The sequence below is a fragment of the Salvelinus fontinalis genome, chromosome 16, assembly GCF_029448725.1.
Source record: "Salvelinus fontinalis isolate EN_2023a chromosome 16, ASM2944872v1, whole genome shotgun sequence".
In the NCBI taxonomy this organism is placed as follows: domain Eukaryota; kingdom Metazoa; phylum Chordata; class Actinopteri; order Salmoniformes; family Salmonidae; genus Salvelinus; species Salvelinus fontinalis.
The window spans coordinates 15,499,672-15,522,415 of NC_074680.1; the positions used below are offsets into that span (position 1 = coordinate 15,499,672).

General features: G+C 44.0%; 2 protein-coding genes across 7 annotated transcripts in view; one reads left to right on the forward strand and one right to left on the reverse strand.

Moving 5' to 3' along the window:
* LOC129812698 (dimethyladenosine transferase 1, mitochondrial-like) overlaps positions 1-2,279 on the forward strand; it is a 44,362-nt gene extending 42,083 nt beyond the window's left edge. Inside the window, 3 exon segments of the mRNA XM_055864505.1 lie at positions 510-637; positions 1,282-1,517; positions 1,520-2,279. Coding sequence (XP_055720480.1) covers positions 510-637; positions 1,282-1,517; positions 1,520-1,581 — 426 coding nt within the window. The 3' untranslated portion in view covers positions 1,582-2,279.
* A 190-nt stretch (positions 2,280-2,469) lies between these two features.
* Positions 2,470-22,744, reverse strand: part of LOC129812697 (rho guanine nucleotide exchange factor TIAM2-like) — a 159,390-nt gene continuing 139,115 nt past the window's right edge. For all 6 annotated transcript variants that reach the window (XM_055864495.1, XM_055864496.1, XM_055864500.1 and 3 more), the window contains 11 exons: positions 20,251-20,319; positions 19,126-19,251; positions 18,543-18,651; positions 15,505-15,684; positions 15,271-15,389; positions 14,806-14,914; positions 14,386-14,444; positions 6,636-6,738; positions 6,431-6,518; positions 6,043-6,188; positions 2,470-5,253 (listed from right to left, as the gene is read on the reverse strand). In XM_055864495.1, the coding sequence (XP_055720470.1) occupies positions 4,553-5,253; positions 6,043-6,188; positions 6,431-6,518; positions 6,636-6,738; positions 14,386-14,444; positions 14,806-14,914; positions 15,271-15,389; positions 15,505-15,684; positions 18,543-18,651; positions 19,126-19,251; positions 20,251-20,319 (1,809 nt within the window). In that variant the 3' untranslated portion in view covers positions 2,470-4,552. The remainder of the gene's footprint in view (positions 5,254-6,042; positions 6,189-6,430; positions 6,519-6,635; positions 6,739-14,385; positions 14,445-14,805; positions 14,915-15,270; positions 15,390-15,504; positions 15,685-18,542; positions 18,652-19,125; positions 19,252-20,250; positions 20,320-22,744) is intronic.

A 22,744-nucleotide genomic window follows, 5' to 3' on the forward strand; every position in this document is an offset into this window, starting at 1 on the left:
CACCCTGTCTCTCTTCTGCCCCTCCTCCACTCTTTCCCTCTCTCTCTCCACCCTGTCTCTTTTCTGCCTCTCCTCCACTCTTTCCCTCTCTCTCCACCCTGTCTCTCTTCTGCCTCTCCTCCACTTTCTTTCCCTCTCTCCACCCTGTCTCTCTTCTGCCTCTCCTCCACTCTTTCCCTCTCTCTCCACCCTGTCTCTCTTCTGCCCCTCCTCCACTCTCTTCACCCCGTCTCTCTTCTGCCCCTCCTCCACTCTTTCCCTCTCTCTCCACCCTGTCTTTCTTCTGCCTCTCCTCCACTCTTTCCCTCTCTCTTCACCCTCTCTCTTCTGCCTCTTTCCCTCTCTCCACCCTGCCTCTCCTCCACTCTCTCTCCACCCTGTCTCTCTTCTGCCTCTCCTCCACTCTCTCTCCACCCTGTCTCTCTCCTCCACTCTTTCTGCTACAATGAGCGGATCCTATTCAGTGTTGCATACAGATCTATTTGAACCCCTGCTGCTTGTGTGTGTAGGTGGACGTGGGGGTGGTACACTTCACACCGCTGGCTCAGCCCCAGATCCAGAAGCCCTTTAAGCTGGTGGAGAAAGTAGTCAGGAACGTCTTCCAATTCCGGAGGAAGCGCTGCCGCAAAGGAATCGAGTAAGTAATATTTCTACCCCCCTCCTCCTCCTACTTCACACACTCCAAGTTCCCTCTCTTTGTTACGTTCCACATTAAGTGAACTCTGTTCATCCTTGACCAGCTCTATACAAAGCCGCTCATGGCTCTCTCACTCCTCCTCTCCCCTGCCGCCCCCATGCCTGTGAGGAGGCCCAGAGAACAAAAGAGAGCAGCAGTTCTGAGTCATGATAAATGATGTACCTGCAGGGGGCGGAGAGACAGCTTGTGAATGAGCTCTCTGGCGCTAAGCAATGATCTGTACTGGGGATGAGGCTGTTCTGTAGGCTAACTGTGAAAACCCGTGGTGTTGGTGAGGGCATCTGGAGCTAAGTCTAGTCTGAGAACTGAATAGAAAGGATTTTCCTGAGTTATTTCCATCTACAGTACGGTCCGATGGATTCTTCGCTGACGTTTTTTTAAAACACCCTTGTCTGCATATTTAATCACAACAACATTGTTTATTTATGCTCTTTGTGGCAGCATTTAGTTTGATTTAAATGAACCTGTCGGATGTTTTTTTATTTAGAAAATTATTGATTGAAAACTCAGCAGATTCCATCTGGACCTGACTGGCTTTGATGGACAGGAAGCCACCTGAGACTATATCTGTGTTATTTTCCCAGAATGCTGTTCCCGGAGGCGCAACGGCTGGAGATGGCAGAGGTAATGATGCGTGAGGCGGACGTGGACCCCACCCTGCGCCCCACGGAGCTCTCCATCCCTGACATCAGAGCCCTGGCAGACGCCTACAGCCACCTCTGCTCTGAGAACCAGGGTCTCCTCACCTACGACTTCAGAGAGGAACTCCGACTCAAACACCTTAACAGACGCCCGGGCAGCAGCTCTAATGGTACTCAGCAGCCCGTCTGACAGAGAGACGCTTAAAGGGCGGAGTGGAAGGAACGCCTAAAGGTCTCTGTTAGTGACGAGAGAGACAACGGACTGCTCTTAGCCCTGACATTTCCACCTGGCACACGCATGCATTTTTAATCGCCATTTCACTGTAGTCCCGGAGGCGCTGGAGGAGACGGTGAATCTTAGATGGGATAGAAACAACAGTGGAGAACTGGACTATGGGCCTCGGTCCAATCTGGAACAGCTAGTGTAGCTAACGCATACTAAACTAGAGCTCAGGCATTCCAATCCAGTTTTAAAGAAAGAATAGTGTGTGTGTGTGAAATTACCAGGAGATTTTAGTGGTGAGATGTCATATTTTACACATGATTCACCTTCTGAGATTAGGGTTACATGCCTTGCTCAAGGGCACAGCGGCAGATTTTCACCTTGTCCGATCGGCAACTCAAACTAGCGACCTTTCAGTTACCAACACTCTAGGCTACCTGGGAGCTTCAAGCTCTCGTGCATTATACCCTGGTTCTTACCTCATCCTCTGGGAGATGGAGTCCGGAAACATTTTCAGGACGATTTAGAGAATGAGAACGTTATTCAGGCCATTCCACCTCCCTCTCACTAACTGGAGAGGAGGGAAGTTGTCAGCTCTTGGTGAGGCTCTGTGTGCCTTGTTATAAATAAAACGCTGGCCATCTGTTATGAACATTGTGGGTGAGTGATGATAGTGTTTCATTTGTTTGTGCTGTACAAATAAAAATCCTGGCTATTTTTTTGTTGTTGCACATTTCTTCCTCCTGCTTCTGTCAATTACCTATATCGTTGGTCCAACGTAGAGGACAAGGATTCTTCAATTTTCTGACAGCTTAGCCTTGGGATGGAGCTAAAACAAACATTCGCTTTAAGCTCATTTCGTTGACAGGTAAAGGCAGACTGAGGCAGCTTTGAAATAAAACAAGCACTCTCACAGATCACGTTTATTTATTAAACAGGTCCATGAGAAGGGCTTTTCACATTCATTGGTAAACAAGCGGTAAAGTGGAGTTGAGGGCAAGCTTCAAGATGCAACGGCTAAAAAACAAGTACCTTTACAAAAATATACCCTAACTACTTGTGGTACTGTATTTATTGCAAATCACAGCCGTATCTACCTGTACAAATGTCAAGTATGTGTAAGAATATAAAAGATTCAAATTAACTTACAGTACAGCTATTCTGGAAAAATATGTACACAAGTACATAGAAACGTATCGGGTATGGGAACTGCAAGTTGACAACACATGGTTTCAATTAAATCATGCCGTTTTATTTGACAACGCCTGTGCTACGCTGGAGGATGACAACCATACTCATTCAATGCACGGAAAATAAATCTAATTGGGCGAAAAAACTTTTTCTTCAATTCAAGCCTTAACCCCATATTTATTTTGCAGATCAATAAATAAACAAATCCCATGATGTACAAATAAAGGATGTTTCAAATATAGGCAGACAGTTTACTTTAGTGCACAAAATACAGCAAGGCAGAGTCGCAATAAAATTTATGTCCATTCATCCTGTCCTGTTGATTCAGATGAAGGCCTTTGTTCAGTCTATTGATAAAGCGTCACAGACTGAGTGATAGAAACTTAAGCTTAATTTCTGATTGAGCCGACATATGCAACATTTACCCAGAATGCAGTCTCCGCTAATAGGGGAACATTCCCTTTAAAAAGTTAAATCACGTAACGCTGAACTTCCGGCGATACAGATTGAACTAGAGCCCTAACTTCCTACAGGAAGTCTGAGTTAAAGTGAAGCTTTTAGGGCGAATCTCAAGTGGCATCCTCATCTCCTTTCCTCTGACTGATGAGAGCAAAGTCTATCCATCAAAATTATACTCACCTCTCCTATATCAAGGAGACGAGGGGAGGAAGGCAATTGAGATGGCCCCTTGGAGCTGGGCAGAGTGAGGCATATACAGTAGAGCGCTGGGTGGAGGCAGAGCTACGTTGTGCATCAGTGCTCGGCAGATTCATTGCAGTCATTATCAGGGACAGAGTCACCTCGTCTCTCTCTAGGGGGAAAACCAACTCATCTGTCCTTTTACACCTGTGCATAGCGAAGCAGGTGGGATCTGCCTTGGTCGTTCCACGTAATGCGTCCCTTTGATATTTTCAGTAGAAATTGTGCACCAATATTGAATTTTAAAAGTCTGTTGAATTAAATGAAGTGCCCAACATGGAACATTCAATAAATATGCATTTTGATATGTCCCTCTGTGTACCATTTATGACTTCTAGAAAGATGTTAATCTATTACATTTCTCCAAGTTTCACCACCATTGTAAAGCCCTACTTAATTTGTTGCTTTGACAGTCATTTCTGAAGAGGATTATTTAATGCGATTAGTGATTCATTTACGTCTGTCCCTCATTTTAAGATCGACCCTGTTACTTGAAGTGAACTCTCGTTTTAATATGGTGAAACTATTCCTTTTTAAATACAGTACCAGTCAAAGGTTTGTACAAAAGAAACACCTAATAGTCAAATAAAAGTGTAAAAGCAGGTGAGCTAGTTCTACTATTTTTTGCCATTTTCTGGTGATTTGTGGTGGAAAACTGAGTGGGTCGAGCATAACACATGAAACGTGTTCCTCATAGACAGGCTAGACATTGTACATTTTTTTTGTGAAGCTTGCATTAAATTGTCCCTCCCTGCACACAGCATGCTTCCATTTCCCCAGTCACAATGGGATTTATGTCTGATTTAAGATAATCGTCAACCCGGTTACTTTATTTGGCACTTACTATAGTACATTTTTGAACATGTGCTCTTCATGACAATGTTAAAATTAGGTGAAATAAACCCCCCCCTACCCAGAAGGACTACGAACGACCAGCCTACTGTACGCGTTCACAGGAACACAGTTTAACTTCAGAGCTGAGGCACAACAGAACCCTGTGATACCCTGGGACTAGGACAGAACCAGGATTGCCCATGCCCTGAGGCAGGGAGCAGGGGCTGGGCAGAGGTTTGGTCCTTCTTCCTCTCCTTGTGTCTGACCCTACGAGGCGTTGGGGGCACTGCCAGTGTATGTGGTGTCTGAGGAGTCCGTAGGGTCATAGAAACAGTCTTCGTTGACCACGGAGGTGAGGCTCTGCACACTGAACTCTCTCTCCAGTAGAGCGTTGAGGTCCATCGCTGCCACGTCTGTCTGGCTGTCCAGGGAACGGCTGTGTTCCCTCAGCCTCAGTAGCGCCCCCTGGCTATGCCGCATGCTGCCTTTCCTCTTCACGGGGCAGATGTGGCCCTGAACCAGTTTGGGCGGGCTCTCCAGGGTGTCCACCTCCGCTCCCTCTGGCTGCACGCGGGGAGCCGGCGCCCGGGAGGACGCTGCTTCCTCCGACAGCCTCAGACTGAGAAACTGGGCCTCGATGGCGCTCATCGGGGAGCTCCCTTGCCCCTCCTGCCGCCCCCCAGACTCACTGAACTCATCATCGTCCTCATCACTCAAGATGTCTGACTCCTTCACAGAGCTAGAGACAGAGGAGCGCTGGCTACTCAGGGAGCCCCGGGACCAGGCCTGTCGGGTGGGTAGTGTCTTCGGCTGTGTGGGACCGTTGGCTGGGGGAGCGCCAGAGGAGCTGTGGGTGCCGCTGCTCAGGCTGCCCTCGTCAGAGTCAGGCTGGCCAGGTTTCAGTGTGCTGGTTGGGGTGGGGAGATCCAGCATGGGCTGCTTACACAGCCAGGTTGCTCTGGTCGAACCTGGTGGGGGATGGAGGGGGGAGAGTGAGAGAACTGCTAACTGAGCAATATACTCACTCATATCTGGACAATGAGGGTTTATAATCTTTAAGTCAAGGTCATGTTATTTAAAGTTATACAACGTGTGGGTCTAATCCTGAATGCTGATTGGCTAAAACCGCATTCCAGCCTGTGTCTATTCCACAAGTTACCACCTGCTAAATCTATGACGTTAAAATGCCTATTTACTCTGTTCCATCTGACAGCGCAATCCACTGTCATCAGCCCAGCCAAGCATTTTATAAACTTGATCTCCACTATAAAAACCATCTAGACATTATCACATTTCTTTCAGACTAGCATTTAGTTTTCAACAGCGGAGATTTGTATAAATGTTGCTGTCTTTCTCTCTGGCATTTGCAACATTGTTTCAATATTGAAATTCTATCTCTAGCTGAACGACTGGGTCGCGTCTCTGGCAACCGAACCGATAAAACAAACGGCTTGGGTAGCAACCCTAGATTTGTGTTGGAACTATATCTTGTGGAACGATGAAATAGTATGTTGAATTTATTCAAAGTAACTTTTTTAATGAAAATATGTCAATCAATATTTGAATATGTTGGTAACCCGTTGTATAAAGGTGATAATGCCCCGGAAGCCGGTGTTTGGAGGATATAATGGCACAGTTTTGCGGCCCTCGACGAACACCGTGCCAATATATCCTCCAAACACCGGCTTCCAGGGCATCATCACTTAAATAGAAATCAAAGCAGTGATTTTTTGTAACAGGGTAGGGATGGGACTCACCTATCCTGGCAGAGGAGGGCAGGGTGCTGCGTAGAGGCGTGAGGCGCTCCTTACACCCCCTCTCGGCCGGGCGCATGTTCCGCCTGACGTTTTCCCGGAGGATGGAGCGGATAACCTTGATAATGTTGACTTTGCACTCTGGGACACTGGGAAGGAGACAGCGGGAATCTTTATATACCATACGCTGATAGAAAAGGGCTAATTCACTCAGTGAGTCTACAGTAGGGGGGGGGGGGGGCACTGTCCTGCTGGGGATCATTTTCCCCTGACACTCAATGGACCACTGATTGGCTAGAGAGTCCATGCACATCCCTGACCTTGTAGAAGGCAGTCAAGGATCGGAGCTATAGATCCATAGTCTCCAGTCGGAACTGCTGCTCTCTCTTACCTGCTACACAGCTGGAAGACAGTCTCTGGCCTTCCCTCCAGTTCAGACTTGGTATGTATCAGCTCCCAGATGCAGGTAGTCTCAGTTCCTAGGAAGAAGGGATTGGAGAAGTTCAAAAGACTCAATATCCAAGAGAATGTGATCTCTTATATAGTTAATGAGAGCCATGATGGTATGTGCACGTGTGTGTGTCTTGCTCTCTTACCTGTAGTGTTGCCTAGTCGGACCTGCAGTGCAGAGAGCGGGATGAGCCAGCGGAACTTGAAGGGGTCTAGGTCTCCATGGGAGTGCGCCAAGCGAGGGGCGGTCTGCACGCACACGCACAAGAGATGTTAGGCACTATTGACATCAAAGGCATATGAAAGCAGGGGTGAAGGTACATTTCTTATCAGTACGGGACATGCAAGTGCTCGCACAATGTAGGTTTTTTTTACAGCCTAGGTGTAATCATAGAATTCCATATAGAGTCCCTATTCATTTAATATCTGATGTCTGTGGGCCTAGTAAAGATTTGTCATATCACTTTAACATGCAATACCTTTTAACATAGGCGGTGCGTGGGTTTCATGTTCAGGAAGCACATTTTCACCATAAAAATGCACCTTTATAATAAAGCATTTCATGCATTCTCGCATTTGCACACGTATGTAAGATATCACATTAGGAATAGTAGGCTGATTGGATAGTCATAATTTAGGCTAATAATATACACAGTGTACAAAACATTAGGAACACCTTCCACCCTCCTAAAATTGTCATGGCATGGACTCAAGGTGTCGACAGTATTCCACAGGGATTATGGTTGAATATTTTCCCGGTATTTTTCAAAATGTTCCATCCTGAGAATAAATCACTTTTCTCCCGGGTAACCTGGTATTTTCCGCCAAAACCGGAAGTGTCATTCAAAAGCCTTATAAAGCATATAGTCTTGCCTGGATTTGATTAGAGCTTTAATCGAAAATTCAAGCCTGATGTGCCCTACATTAAAGACATTTAATGAGCCCAAGCCAGAAAACACATATATGATATAAGCTACTGGACATTACACACAACAGAAAAACAGAAAAGCCCTTAGATGTAACTAGCTATATGCTCTCTTGGGTAAATAAATGAAACTAGCTCCAGTTGGCTAATCTTTTTGAGGTTGAACTGTATTATAATGGACTGGAATTACAAACATCTTTCAAACCACGCGGCCTACAAAGTTAAAAGTGTAGGCTAGCAAATGCCATTTTAATTTTGAAATATAATAGGTCCTATTTGTATAATTAGTAGACTGAGGAATATATACCTTTAATAACATTAGGGGAAATATTATGAGACTACCTCTTATCTATTGTTGCTTAATTCCTTCTTTGCGTTCAACAGTTAAATGAAATACGTTTTGTTGTCCTCATCTTCATCATTCTAATGACATCCTTGAATAATATAGGACTAAAATCAGATGCAGAAAGAAGGCTTTCACTTCTCTTCACAAAGATTGAATTGTTATGGGTCTGAATAAATAACTGCTATAACGTACCTGAGTTCTATTGGCTGTTGTATTTAACATTTAGCAAACAAGAGCTTGAGTCCCTCTTTGAATAGTCTATTGGTATAAAAAATGTCCAGCAAGCTATTCTAGTCTAGCTTTTCCTGCATGGGATTCCAAGAGCTCAGGAGCATTTTTTAAGGAGAGGCCAGTGGAACACAGGTGCTTGCTTATTGCGCAAGAGACAGAGGCTACAAGTTAGAAGCACATTATGCATAACCCATAATTAATTAACTAAGTATAAGGCTAATACTGCATTTAATTTATTACCTGAAAGAGGTAGGACATCTAAATATTGGGCTCTATGTCAATCTAGAACAGGATGATCTATTTTGGATGTCATTTGAATGGAGTTGATGGAGAAAGACAGCGTGCTGATTTAAAGCAACAATATTGGAGTGATGGGTTGTTTTAAAACTGCAGCTGCAATTGAAAAAAATCTTTACAATTAAAAAATAAGGTGACCCCCTAAAGCCAGATGGAGATGGGTAAATCAGACACTCATTCGGTCTATATTACTTTAGCAAATGTAGGCCTACCTGCAACAAGAAAAAGTTGTCATGAGATGATAGGTCTACATGCATTGTGAACTGCGCTCCATACTGAGATGGGCTGTCTGTCCCCACCATGAGCGTTGATTCATCATGCAGAGGCTGTAGAGAAGCCTGATTTAAACATTGCATATTGCATATAATTTAAACAGTTCCATTTCATGCCATGCCGATCATATAAATAATCATATAAATAATTAATTTTAAATTTACCGGTTTCTCTCCGATATTTATCCTGGAAAAATGGAGTCGTTTTGGGCCATTAATCCTGGTAAATCTCGGTAACCGGGTTCCCGCCATTCAACCCTAAGAAGGATACTGGCCCATGTTGACTCCAATGCTTCCCACAGTTGTGTTAAATTGGCTGGTAGTAAATCTCTACTTCGATTAGCTCATCTCATCCCACAGATTCTCAATTGGATTGAGATCTGGTGACTGGACAGGCCAATGCAGGAAGCTGAATTCACTGTCATGTTCATGGAACAATTCCTGTACAATCCTAGCCTTCTGGCATGGGGCATTATCCTGCTGAAAAAAATCGATTTGCAGATGGATACACTGCTGCCATGAAGTCATGCACCTGATTGGCAATGATGTTCAGATATCTTGTGCCACTTTTATCAAGGGGCCCAACGTGTGCCATGAAAACACATCACACCATCACCAGCCTGCAATGTTGACATGGCATTATGGATACATGTACTCGTGGTTTTCTCCATACCCTAGTCCTCCCATCAGCGTGAGCAGGAACCAGGATTAATCAGACCAGGCAATGTTTTTCCAATTCTCCAAGTGTCCAGTGTTTTCATTCCTTAGCCACTGCAACTGCAGTTTCTTGTTTTTTGCTGAAAGAAGTGGAACTCCTCCTGCTCCTCCTTGCACAAAGGCGGAGGTAGCAGTCCTGCTGCTGGGTTGTTGCCCTCCTACGGCCTCCTCCACGTTTCCTGATGTACTGGCCTGTCTCCTGGTAGCACCTCCATGCTCTGGACACTACGCTGACAGACACAGCAAACCTTCTTGCCACATCTCGCATTGATGTGCCATCCTGGATGAGCTGCACTACCTGAGCCACTTGTGTGGGTTGTAGACTCCGTCTCATGCTACCACTAGAGTGAAAGCACCACCAGCATTCAAAAGTGGCCAAAACACCAGCCAGGAAGCATAGGAACTGAGAAGTGGTCTGTGGTCACCACCTGCGGAATCACTCCTTTATTGGGGGTGTCTTGCTAATTGCCTATAATTTCCACCTTTTGTCTATTCCATTTGCACAACAGCATGTGAAATTTATTGTCAATCAGTGTTGCTTCCTTTGATTTCACAGAAGTGTGATTGACTTGGAGTTACATTGTGTTGTTTAAGTGTTCCCTTTATTTTTTTGAGCAGTATATATATATATATATATATATATATATATATATATATATATATATATATATATATATATATATATAAAACAACAGGGTAGCCTACTCTGACAACTACTCTGCTTTGTTTGCTCTTTTCAGTATTATGTCTATTTCTGATAAGCTACCCAGGAAAGGGCTGAAAATAACCCATATATGTAGTCTTAGAAATAAGGTTTATGAAATCAATAACTTGCTAACATCAGATAACATTAACATATTAGCCATTTCTGAGACTCACTTAGACAATTAATTTGATGATACAGCAGTAGCAATACAAAGATAAAACATCTATAGAAGATACAGAAATGCTTATGGGGGAGGAGTTGCTGTATATATTCAGAGCCATATCCCTGTAATGCTTAGAGAAGATCTTATGTCAAGTGTTATTGAAGTATTGTGGTTGCAGGTTCACTTGGCACATCTAAAGCCTTTTCTTTAGGGGTGTTGCTATAGGCCACCAAGTGCTAACAATGGTATCTAAATGATATGTGTGAGAAATGCTTGATAGTGTACAGTTGAAGTCGGAAGTTTACATACACCTTTGCCATACATTTAAACTCAGTTTTTCACAATTCCTGACATTTAATCTCAGTAAAAATTCCCTGTCTTAGGTCAGTTAGGATCACCACTTTATTTTAAGAATGTGAAATGTCAGAATAATAGTAGAGAGAATGATTTATTTCAGCTTTTATTTATTTCATCACATTCCCAGTGGGTCAGAAGTTTACATACACTCAATTAGTATTTGGTAGCATTTCCTTTAAATTGTTTAACTTGGGTCAAACGTTTCAGGTAGCCTTCCACAATAAGTTTTGGCCCATTCCTCCTGACAGAGCTGGAGTAACTGAATCAGGTTTGTAGGCCTCCTAGCTCACACATGCTTTTTCCGTTCTGCCCACAAATCTTCTATAGGATTGAGGTGATGGCCACTCCAATACCTTGACTTTGTTGTCCTTAAACCATTTTACTACACTTTGGAAGTATGCTAGTGGTCATTGTTGATTTGGAAGACCCATTTGCGACCAAGCTTTAACTTCCTGACTGATGTCTTGAGATGTTGTTTCAATATATCCACATAATTTTCCTACCTTATGATGCCATCTATTTTGTGAAGTGCACCAATCCCTCCTGCAGCAAAGCACCCCCACAACATGATGCTGCCACCCCGTGCTTCACGGATGGGATGGTGTTCTTCGGCTTGCAAGCCTCTTCCTTTTTCCACCAAACATAACGATGGTCATTATGGCCAAACAGTTCTATTTTTGTTTCATCAGACCAGTGGACATTTCTCCAAAAGGTACGATCTTTGTCCCCAAGTGCAGTTGCAAACCGTAGTCTGGCTTTTTATTGCCGGTTTCGGGGGCAGTGGTTGATTTGCACTTTTCACACCAATGTAGATTAATCTCTAGGAGACAGAACACATCTCCTTCCTGAGCGGTCTGATGGCTGCGAGGTCCCATGGTGTTTGTACAGATGAACGTGGTACCTTCAGGCATTTGGAAATTGCTCCCCAGGATGAACCAGACTTGGAGGTCTACAAGGTCTTGGCTGATTTCTTTTGATTTTCCCATGATGTCAAGCAAAGAGGCACTGAGTTTGAAGGTAGGCCTTTAAATACATCCACATGTACACCTCCAATTGACTCAAATGATGTCCATTAGCCTATCAGAAGCTTCAAACGCCATGACATAATTTTCTGGAATTTCCTAAGCTGTTTAAAGGCACAGTCAACTTAGTGTATGTAAACTTCTGACCAAAATTGAATTGTGATACAGTGAATTATAAGTGAAATAATCTGTCTGTAAACAATTGTTGGAAAAAGTACTTGTGACATGCACAAAGTAGATGTCCTAACCGACTTGCCAAAACTAGTTTGTTAACAAGAAATTTGTGGACTGGTTGAAAAATGATTTTTAATGACTCCAACCTAAGTGTATGTAAACTTCCAACTTCAACTGTATGTGATGTAAACAGAGAGGTCTACTTTCTTGGGGACCTGAATATTGACTGGTTTTCATCAAGCTGTCCGCTCAAGAAGAAGCTTCTCACTGTAACCAGTGCCTGTAATCTGGTTCAGGTTATTAATCGACCCACCAGGGTGTTTACAAACACTACAGAAACAAGATCATCCACATGTATCGATCACATTTTTACTAATACTGTAGAACTTTGTTCTAAAGCTGTATCCGTACGCATTGGATGCAGTGATCTAGGCTATATCTAGGAAAGCCAAAGTTTCAACAGCCAGGCCTATAATGGTGTAGTAGAGATCATACAAAATATTTTCCTGTGACTCTTATGTGGATGATGTTAAAAATATTTGTTGGTCTGATGTGATTAATGAGGAGCATCCAGATGCTGCACTTGAGGAATTTATGAAATTGCTTCTTCTAATTATTGATAAACATGCACCTGTTAAGACACTGACTGTTAGAACTGTTAAGGCTCCATGGATTGATGAGGAATTGAAAAACTGTATGGTTGAAAGAGATGGGGCTAAAGGAGTGGCTAATAAGTCTGGCTGCACATCTGATTGGCTGACTTACTACAAATTGAGAAATTATGTGACTAAACTCAACAAAAAGAAGAAACTGTACTATGAAGCCAAGATCAATGATTTGGAGTACTTTAAATGAAATTATGGTCAGAAAGACAAATTCAACTCCATCTTTCATCACAAAACCATTTGATGTTAGGAATTATTTTAATGATTATTTCATTGGCAAAGTGGGCAAACTTAGGCAGGAAATGCCAACAACGAACAGTGAGCAATTGTATTCATGCATAAAAAAAAAATAATGAAAGAAAAGCATTGCAAGTTAGAATTTTGTAAAGTTAGTGTGGGAGGGGTGGAAAATGTATTGTTATCGATCAATAATGACAAACCTCCTGGCTTTGACAACTTAGATGGAAAGCTACAGAGGATGGTGGCTGACTCTATAGCCACTCCTATCTGTCATATTTTTTTATCTGAGCCTAGAGGAAAGTCTTTGTCCTCAGGCCTGGAGGGAAGCCAAAGTAATTCCGCTACCCAAGAGTGGTAAAGCGGCCTTTAATGGTTCTAACAGAAGACCTATAAGCTTGCTGCCAGCTCTTAGCAAACCTTTGGGAAAAATTGTGTTTGACCAAATTCAATGCTATTTCTCTGTAAAGAAATTAACAACAGACTTTCAGCATGCTTATAGAGAAGGGCAGTCAACATGTACTGCACTGACACAAACGACTGATGATTGGTTGAAAGAAATTGATAATAAAATTGTGAGAGCTGTACTGTTAAACTTCAGTGCAGCGTTTGATATTATTGACCATAACCTGTTGTTGAAAAAACGTATGTGTTATGGCTTTTTAACCTCTGCCATATCGTGGATTCAGAGCTATATATCTAATAGAACTCAAAGGGTTTTCTTTAATGGAAGCTTCTCTAATGTCAAACATTTAAAGTATGGTGTACCGCAGGGCAGCTCTCTAGGCCCTCTACTCTAAATTAAGTTGAGAATTTTGATAACTAAAAGACAGACCATAGTTTTTTCATTGTCATCTCTACAGCAATAGCCATTAGCTTTCCAAACAGTTTTTCCGCGATTGCATTTTCAAATATTGCAATATGCCTGGCTGGGTCTCTGCTTTTCACTGACAGTCACAAATCAACAATCATTTACTTGGTATTTGCAGCGCACGCTCCCCAAAATACGGGCACTTCCAACTGTAGGCTATGCAATTTTTTTTAAGCTAATGATCCTCTGTGGCCAAATCATGCTTTCTGATGAAGTAGCCTATTTTGAAGGTTGTATTTTGTCTGTATAGATAGAACACAGGATTAGGCCTAAGCTAATTTGGCATTATAATTTTGGAAATGTAATTCAATTTACTTTAGGGATAACTTTATGGACACGCCGTCTATGCCTTTTAATGTGGCAGAAACACAACCAGTCATGAAGTTTTCATCTGATTGTCAAACAATCACTTCAAAAAGGGGCTTCTGTAGGATTCCCACGAACGCTCATCCGCTCAGAAAATATTCACAGTATCCAACCCCAACACTGTGCACCTTCCATTTGATGAATGGAAAGAGACCTCTGTTATAAAACACCTACATGTATTGTAATGACATTAGGCCTACACTTGTAGCCTGAATTGCGTCCACGTGCACCTCGGTGTCGGGCCACTCATCTCTGCCTTTGCAAAATGTAAGTATTCTGGTCAAACCACAAATCAATTTGGAGCATATACCACCCAGTTTTCAAGTCAATTCACTCCTTTTCCATGCGGCTGACATGCAGTAACGTTAAATAATAGTGTAATGGCCTATAGTTTTTTGGACATGTTGTATTAATTATGATAGGGTGACGTTTTACCGGTACGGCGTACCCCCACTATTTATTTTGCCGGGGTGCGATACCGGACCATACCGGCTAATCTTCACCCCTGTATAAAAGTAAATGAAAGCGATAGAGAGAGAGGACTCACCATCTTCTTCTTGAGCTTGTTGCTCTCCCTGTAGACGAGTATCACCGCCTTCTTGAACACTGAAGAGAAACAACATGAACACGGAGGACGAACACAACTGTGGGAATGTACACAGGGAATCCGCCCCCTCAGAAGCCATCTGAGTTTACAACATATTGGCACTACATCCATAAAGCCCCAAATCATACTGGTGTAACACTAAACAGTACCATTAATATTCAATACATTTATCTAATAGATAGTCATTAAATGTGTGTTGTGTTTACATGCGTTCGTCTAAAGCCAGTGGACTCAGCATTTCAAATGGAATTTGATAGGAGTCCAGGCAGACAGACTGCCAACCGCCTCTGGCTCTGGCAGGGGCCAGGCAATCTCTTTCCCATAATGCTGCAGTAGCAGTCCAGTGTCTCTCCAACTCACCAAACACGGTCAGGTCGGGGTCCTTTCTCATGCGGCCCAGCGAGAGATGGGGGTTGAGCCAGACGACAGAGGAATGCATGAGGAATTCTCCCATGGAAAGCTCTGTGACCTGGGAGAGAGAAGAGCCATTGGCCACAGTGTGTGAGGGACGTACTAAGTACTGTATCTGTACAGGGAATGGAGCTTCAGCTACCTCAACCAAGTGCTATCTATGTGGGGTGTATGTTGAGTATCTATAGGAAGAAGTATCTACAGGGAAACTTAGCTATTTCCAACCAGTTTCTGTAAGAGACATATCACCAAGATCCCTTGAATAGACTGAATTGACCTTGACGGTTATGCAGCAAACGTAGGCTGTGCTGGTTCTAGCCTAAGTACGTGTCCAGATTAAAGATAATGAGTGAGTGTGATGAAAGCTGCTGTAACAGAGGCAGAGGGTAGAGCAGCAGGGTACAGTATAGCTACCTCCTTCTCAGGGCCACTCTGCTCTGCCACCAGCTGGTCAAACACAGAGCCATAGTCCTCATAGATCTTCTGCATCTCATTGATGTGGCTGGCCACCTTCTCCATGGCCTTCAGGGCCTCTGGGGATACAGGAGAGGAGAGGGAAGGGTTATTGCGTGTGTGTGTGTGTGTGTGTGTGTGTGTGTGTGTGTGTGTGTGTGTGTGTGTGTGTGTGTGTGTGTATCTTCACTGTACCTGTGAGGTGGTAGTGCTCCTCGCTGTCTGTGTCAGTGAGGGACACAAGCTCTCGGAGAAGTAGAGGGTATTTCAACACTCTCTGGACTGGTTTGATCAGGTAGGACTCCAGGGTGGACGAGTGCTGCTTCGTTGGGTTCCTCGCATCCAGAAACTCCTTAAAGGCCAGGTCAGTCTTCGCTGTAGACAACAGACAAACAGACTTCCTTTACCAAGCCCTGTACATGTCAGTACTTTCAATCACATCTCTCATACTGCAGCAAGCTTGGAGGACTGTGCTTGGTGGTGCTAGCATTAGACCTACCATGTTATCTTGGTGCAATAATACTTGTCCACAGGGGGGCCGTATAGGCTACTTCTCACCCTAGCATGACCACTGAAGTAAAATGGCAACACTGCAGGTATGTACAATGCATCCAGAAAGTATTCAGACCCCTTGACTTTTTCCACATTTTGTTATGTTACAGCCTTATTCTAAAATGTATTAAATATTTTTTTCTTCAATCTACACACAATACCCCATAATGACAAAGCAACAACAGGTTTTTTGAAATGTTAGCAAATGTATTAAAAATAAAAAACAGATACCTTACTTAAATGAGTATTCAGACCCTTTGCGATGAGACTTGAAATTGAGCTCAGGTGCATCCTGTTTCCATTGATCATCCTTGAGATGTTTCTACAACTTGGGAGTCTACCCGTGGTAAATTCAATTGATTGGACATGATTTGGAAAGGCAAACACCTGTCTATATAAGGTCCCACAGTTGTCAGAGCAAAAACTAAGCCATGAGGTCAAAGGAATTGTCTGTAGAGTTCCGAGACAGGATTGTGCCGAGACAGCTCTGGGTAAGGGTACCAAAAAATGTCTGCAGCATTTAAGGTCCCCAAGAACATGGTGGCCTGCATTCTCAAAAGCAAAAAGTTTGGAACCACCAAGACTCTTCCTAGAGCTGGCTGCCTGTCCAAACTGAGCAATCGGGGGCGAAGGGCGTTGGTCAGGGAGGTGACCAAGAACCAGATGGTCACTCTGACAGAGCTCCAGAGTTCCTCTGTGGAGATGGGAGAACCTTCCAGAAGGTCTCTGCAGAACTCCACCAATCAGGCCTTTATGGTAGAGTGGCCAGAGGGAAGCCACTCCTCAGTAAAAGGCACGACAGCCTGCTTGGAGTTTGCCTAAAGGATTCACAGACCATGAGAAACAAGATTCTCTAGTCTGATGAAACCAAGATTGAACTCTATGGCCTGAATGCCAAGCTTCACGTCTGGAGGAAATCTGGCACCATCCCTACAGTGAAGCATGGTGGTAGCCACATCATGCTGTGGGAATGTTTTTCAGCGGCAGAGACTGGGAGACTATTCAGGATCGATGAACGGAGCAAAGTACAGATAGATCCCTGATGAAAACCAGTTTCAGAGCGGGGCGAAAGTTCACCTTACAACAGGACAACGACCCTAAGCATGCAGCCAAGACAACGAAGGAGTGGCTTCAGGACAAGTCTCTGAATTTCCCTCAGTGGCCCAGCCAGAGCCCGGACTTGAACCCCATCGAAAATCTCTGGAGAGACCTGAAAATAGCTGTGCAGCGACACTACCCATCCAACCTGACAGAGCTTGGGAGAAACTCCCCAAATACAGGTGTGCCAAGCTTGTAGCGTCATACTCAAGAAGACTCGAGGCTGTAATCGCTGCCAAAGGTGCTTCAACAGAGTACTGAGTAAAGGGTCTGAATACTTACGTACATGTGATATTTCAGTTTATTATTTTTAATGCATTTGCAAACATTTCTAAAAAGCTGTTTTTGGTTTGTCAGTATGGGGTATTGTGTGTAGGTTGATGAGGTGGGGGAAAAAAATATGTAATCTATATTAGAATACGGCTGTAACAAAATGTGGAAAAAGTCAAGGGGTCTGAATACTTTCCAAATGCACTGTAGATACTGTAACACATGGTGTCGACATGAGACTCCACTCAAAACACTACCATTCAAAAGACACCGTTTCAAAAGCATCACTGCAGTGATTTTCATTCACAGTGTATTGACTGGAGGGATGCTAATATTGGGTGCTGTGTGGTCTAGCACCGTAACACATTGAAAGACTTTCTGGAGGTCAGGTGTTGACATTCCTCGCCACCTAGCTGTTCGTCTCACTATGTGTGGAAGGATTGAGAGGCCATTAGAGTATTCATCATAGCACTCTGAGCCACAGACAGACAGGCACATTGACACTTCACACAGTAATTGGCAGGCACTTAACGAGTGAACGCAAAGTGTGTGTGCAGCGAGAACCCAGGGAGAACGAGAACGCGTAATTACTAGAACTGCTGACAGACACCCACAGATTCTCTGTGAATGCCTGCATTCAGCTGTGCTCCACTGTGCTAGGCTGTGCTCCACTGTGCTAGGCTGTGCTCCACTGTGCTAGGCTGTGCTCCACTGTGCTAGGCTGTGCTCCACTGTGCTGCAGAGTTCTGCTGTAATGCACTGCGCCCCTGTAACAGTAGTGCTGTAGTGATTTATCATGTTTACTCCGCTGTTTCCTACTCTAGTTAATTCTGATTCAGAGACTGTTGTGGAAAAGGCCAAACCACTTGCCAGATTCTCCCTGTGCCATTAAAACTCAATTTCGGTACCTGCTTCAAGGAATGCCGCACAGAATCTTGTAATGGGAGGAATTTAAGAGGCACAAGGGTGCAATTTTCCCACTCTGTTTAATTCATTCGGCGCTGGGCAGTGTGCCCAAAATGGAGGAGGCCAGCGCATAGAAATAAATTCAGTTCAACGTTTATATCCAATCATATATACAGGGCCGCTCAAAATTACTAGCAGTCCCCGTCAGCGTTTAATACTCTCTCTCATTATAGACCAGCTTCAGCTGTGCAGCGCAATGGGGGGAGACTTCAGCTAGCCTAGGCACTTTCAGTTTTACAGTGGGACGCCTTTCACAGTTGAATTGATATGAAAGAGAATGTAGGGAGTCCAGATTAATAGAGTGTGTGGGGTGGGGGCACAGCGTAGGGTAGAGGGGAGACCCGTACCTCTCTCCAGGACTTTCTGGACCTTGATGTGGTTGGCACAGAAACCGCTGTAGAGCTTGAAGTGATCAGCGTAGTACAGGAAGGATCCACCCAGAGAGAAGAGAAGCTTCTGGAATCACAGAGAGAGAGAGAGAGAAAGAGACAGACACAGCCAAGAGAGAGACCGAGAAAGAGAGAGAGGGATGGGAGAGAACATTTGAAGTCGTGACCTGACCACGCTCACCTCCCTCCCATGGGACAGTGTTTAAAATCCCCCAGGCCCCGCCCCCTCTAACCCCTGAGTACAGTGCTCTTTGACTTGGAGATACAATTCTCCAAGTCAACATCGCAAAATCAATAGGCCACACACGTTGCCTTGTCGATGCAGTAAATCAACCATGCGTGAACCTGTGACATCTCTTCAATAATGAATATCCCAAGGTGTGACAGAACATCATAGCTAACTGGTTAATAAGCCTGTGAGTATGCTGTTTCATGTCAAGTGTGTATACCGCAAGAGATGTTTGGCAGAGGCAGCTGTAACGGCAGAGGCAGCTGTAACATAAGGGGCACGTGTGTGTGTGTGTACTCCAAACTACCGTACCTTAAACTGCTCAGGGGTCTCCAGCGTTCGGAAGTCAGGTGAAGAGGCGATCCTCTCCTCCAGCGTCTGCAGGAACACCCTCTGGAAGTCCAGCATCTCTGGCAGGCTGCCAAACAGACTATCCATCTGAAGGAAAGGAGAGACAGGAGCCTGGTCAAAGACCTAGCAGCAGGCAGTCACTCCTTCACCTCCACCTCAAATGTCTCAGGTGTGAGAGGCACTTAGGAACAGCCTCTCTTTCCTTCCATCTCTAAGACAATCTCCCACTCCCTGGCTCTCCCACACCTTCATTAAAAGATATCCAGGGTGTCTTGCCCTCTCCTCCGCTGTGTACCTAGACACGTCGGAGTGTCCATTAACGGCGGTTTAATCAGCCCCACTCCTCAGTGTGTATCGATGGATCTCTCCTGTGAGAGCGTCGTCCTGAGACTGAGGTTAGGCTCAGTTTACATCAATGTCCCTAGCTAAGTGGGACTTAAGCTACACTAAGGTCATCAGCATTCTCCAGCCATAGCCTCGTGGGCTCACAGGGAGGGACAGTCACACAAGGAGGGACAGTCACACAAGGACTAATCCCAACCTGTGAGAAGAGTGAACAATGGAAGACAACAATGCAATTGGAGATAAAACAGAATCCTACGCACGCTTTCTAATATGTGGGCCTATGTCAGAAAGGGACTAAATAAGAAGAGGTTGTGAGAGTTCATTACTAGAGGTCATTTAACCTCACCACCACCCCAATCTAATAAACTATCCATCTTCATCACCATGAACCAACCTCCAAAATTCTCCATCTCTATTACCTCCCCCGTCCTCCCCTCCCCTCCACCCATCCCACCAACCCCATCCCTCCTCTACCTCGTCCAGAGGTCCTTTACTCCCGAGTGGCGCAGCGGTCTAAGGCACATTGCAGTGCTAGAGGCGTCACTACAGACCCTGGTTCGATCCCGGGCTGTATCCCAACCGGCCCTGATCGGGAGTCCCATAAGGAGGCGCACAATTGGCCCAGTGTCGTCCGGCTTAGGGGAGGGTTTGGCCGGGGGTAGGCCATCATTGTAAATAAGAATTTGTTCCTAACTGACTTGCCTAGTTAAATAAAGGTTAAATATATATATTTTGAAATACCTCATCCAGAGTGAGGAAGGTTTCATTCTGCAAGGGCTTCAGGTAGATCTCAAAGAGGCAACTCAGGTCCTGTAGGAAGGAAAGACAAGACAGACAAGAGGTGGGTTAGTGAATCCGACAACATCAATGCCACTCTCATGACACATACAGTACAGTATACAGTACACCACCAGTGCATCATAGGGTGGTATCAGTATCAACAGTTACTCCAACCGCCCAAAACTACTCCGTTATATTTCCCTTCATCTTCATCTCTGTCTTTCTCCCTCCCTGTGTTTTAATGGAGCTGCGGCCCATCAGGGCGTCACTGGAGATATACTCATTAGGCTGATTTACGGCCTCCGCCGCCCAGCCAACGCAGCACATCACCGACAGATGGTTTCAGCCGCAGCAGAGGACGTTGGGAAGGCATTCCCTCCCTCCTACAAATCCCCCACCCACCGCTCGGAGAGATAGAGAGGGAGAGCGATAGATATGGTAGAGAGAGGGTAGACAGATAGGGTTGAGAGAGAGAGAGAGAGAGAGAGAGAGAGATAGCGTAGAGACTAGAGAGAGTTCATGAGAAAACGAAAATGATAATTACTTGACACATTGGAAAGAATTAACAAAAAAACTATGAATAGAATGCTATAATAGAATGCTATGAAAACTATAATAGAATGTTATTTGGCCCTAAAAAGAGTACACAGTGAAATAATTCCTGACCACTGTGACTGACGCAAAATTAAGGAAAGCTTTGAATATGTAGTGTGCATAGCCGGTCTTCTCTTGAGAGCCAGGTCTGCCTATGTGCACACTGCCCACAAAACCGAGCTGCACTTCTTAACCTCCTGCCAAATGTATGACCAGAGACAGATATTTCCCTTACATTACACAGACCCACAAAGAATTTGAAAACAAATCCAATCTTGATAAACTCCCATATATTTTAGGTGAAGTACCACAGTGTACCACCACAGCAGCAAGATTTGTGACCTGTTGCCACAAGAAAAGGACAACCAGAGGAGCACAAACACCATTGCACATAAATACAACCTATATTTATCTGTTTATTTACTTTCCCTTTAATATTTAAACTATTTTCACATTGTTACAACACTGTTCAAATAATATAACATTTGAAATGTCTATATTCGTAAAAATAAATAGTGAGTGTAATGTTTATTTTCTATTTCACTTGCTTTGGCAATGTAAACATAAGTTTCCCATGCCAATAAAGCCCTTTGAATTTAATTGAAATGTTATTGAAAGGGTAGAGACACGAGCTATAGGGTAGAGGGGGTAGAGAGAGAGAGCTAACCCCTTCTGCGAAAATGGAAAAACACTAAACAAACAAAGAATGATCTATCCAAAATGGAGATATGGGTAAACCACTTCTCTAATCTTTGTGGCCCTATAACAAAGAACAAACAGTAAAAACATATACATGATCAAATACAAATCTGCAAATCAACTATTAAAGACTACCAGAACCCACTGGATTCTCCAATTACCTTGAATGAACTACAGGACAAAATAAAAACCCTCCAACCCAAAAAGGCCTGTGGTGTTGATGGTATCCTCAATTAAATTAGAAAATATACAGACAACAAATTCCAATTGGCTATACTAAAACTCTTTAACATCATCCTTAGCTCTGGCATCTTCCCCGATATTTGGAACCAAGGACTGATCACCCCAATCCACAAACGTGGAGACAAATTTGAAACCAATAACTACCGTGGGATATGCGTCAACAGCAACCTTGGGAAAATCCTTTGCATTATCATTAACAGCAGACTCGTACATTTCCTCAGTGAAAACAATGTACTGAGCAAATGTCAAATTGGCTTTTTACCAAATTATCATACAACAGACCACATATTCACCCTGCACACCCTAATTGACAAACAAACAAACCAAAACAAAGGCAGTCTTCTCATGCTTTGTTGATTTAAAAAAAGCCTTGGACTCAATTTTGCATGATGGTCTGCTATACAAATTGATGGAAAGTGGCGTTGGCAGGAAAACATACGACATCCATGTACACAAAAAAAAAATCCATGTACACAAACAACAGGTGGCAAAACACACCCACATTTCTTCCCGCTGTGGGGTGAGACAGGGATGCAGCTTAAGCCCCACGCTCTTCATCATATATATCAACAAACTGGCGAGGGCACTAGAACAGTCTGCAGCAGCCGGCCTCACCCTACTAGAATCTGACGTCAAATGTCTACGGTTTGCTGATGATCTGGTGCTTCTGTCCCCAACCAAGGATGGCTTACAGCAACACCTAGATCTTCTGCACAGCTTCTGCCAGACCTGGACCCTGACAGTAAATCAAATCAAATGTATTTATATAGCCCTTCTTACATCAGCTGATATCTCAACGTGCTGTACTGAAACCCAGCCTAAAACCCCAAATCTCAGTAAGACCAAAATAATGGTGTTCCAAAAAAGGTCCAGTCGCCAGGACAACAAATACAAATTCCATCTAGACACTGATGCCCTA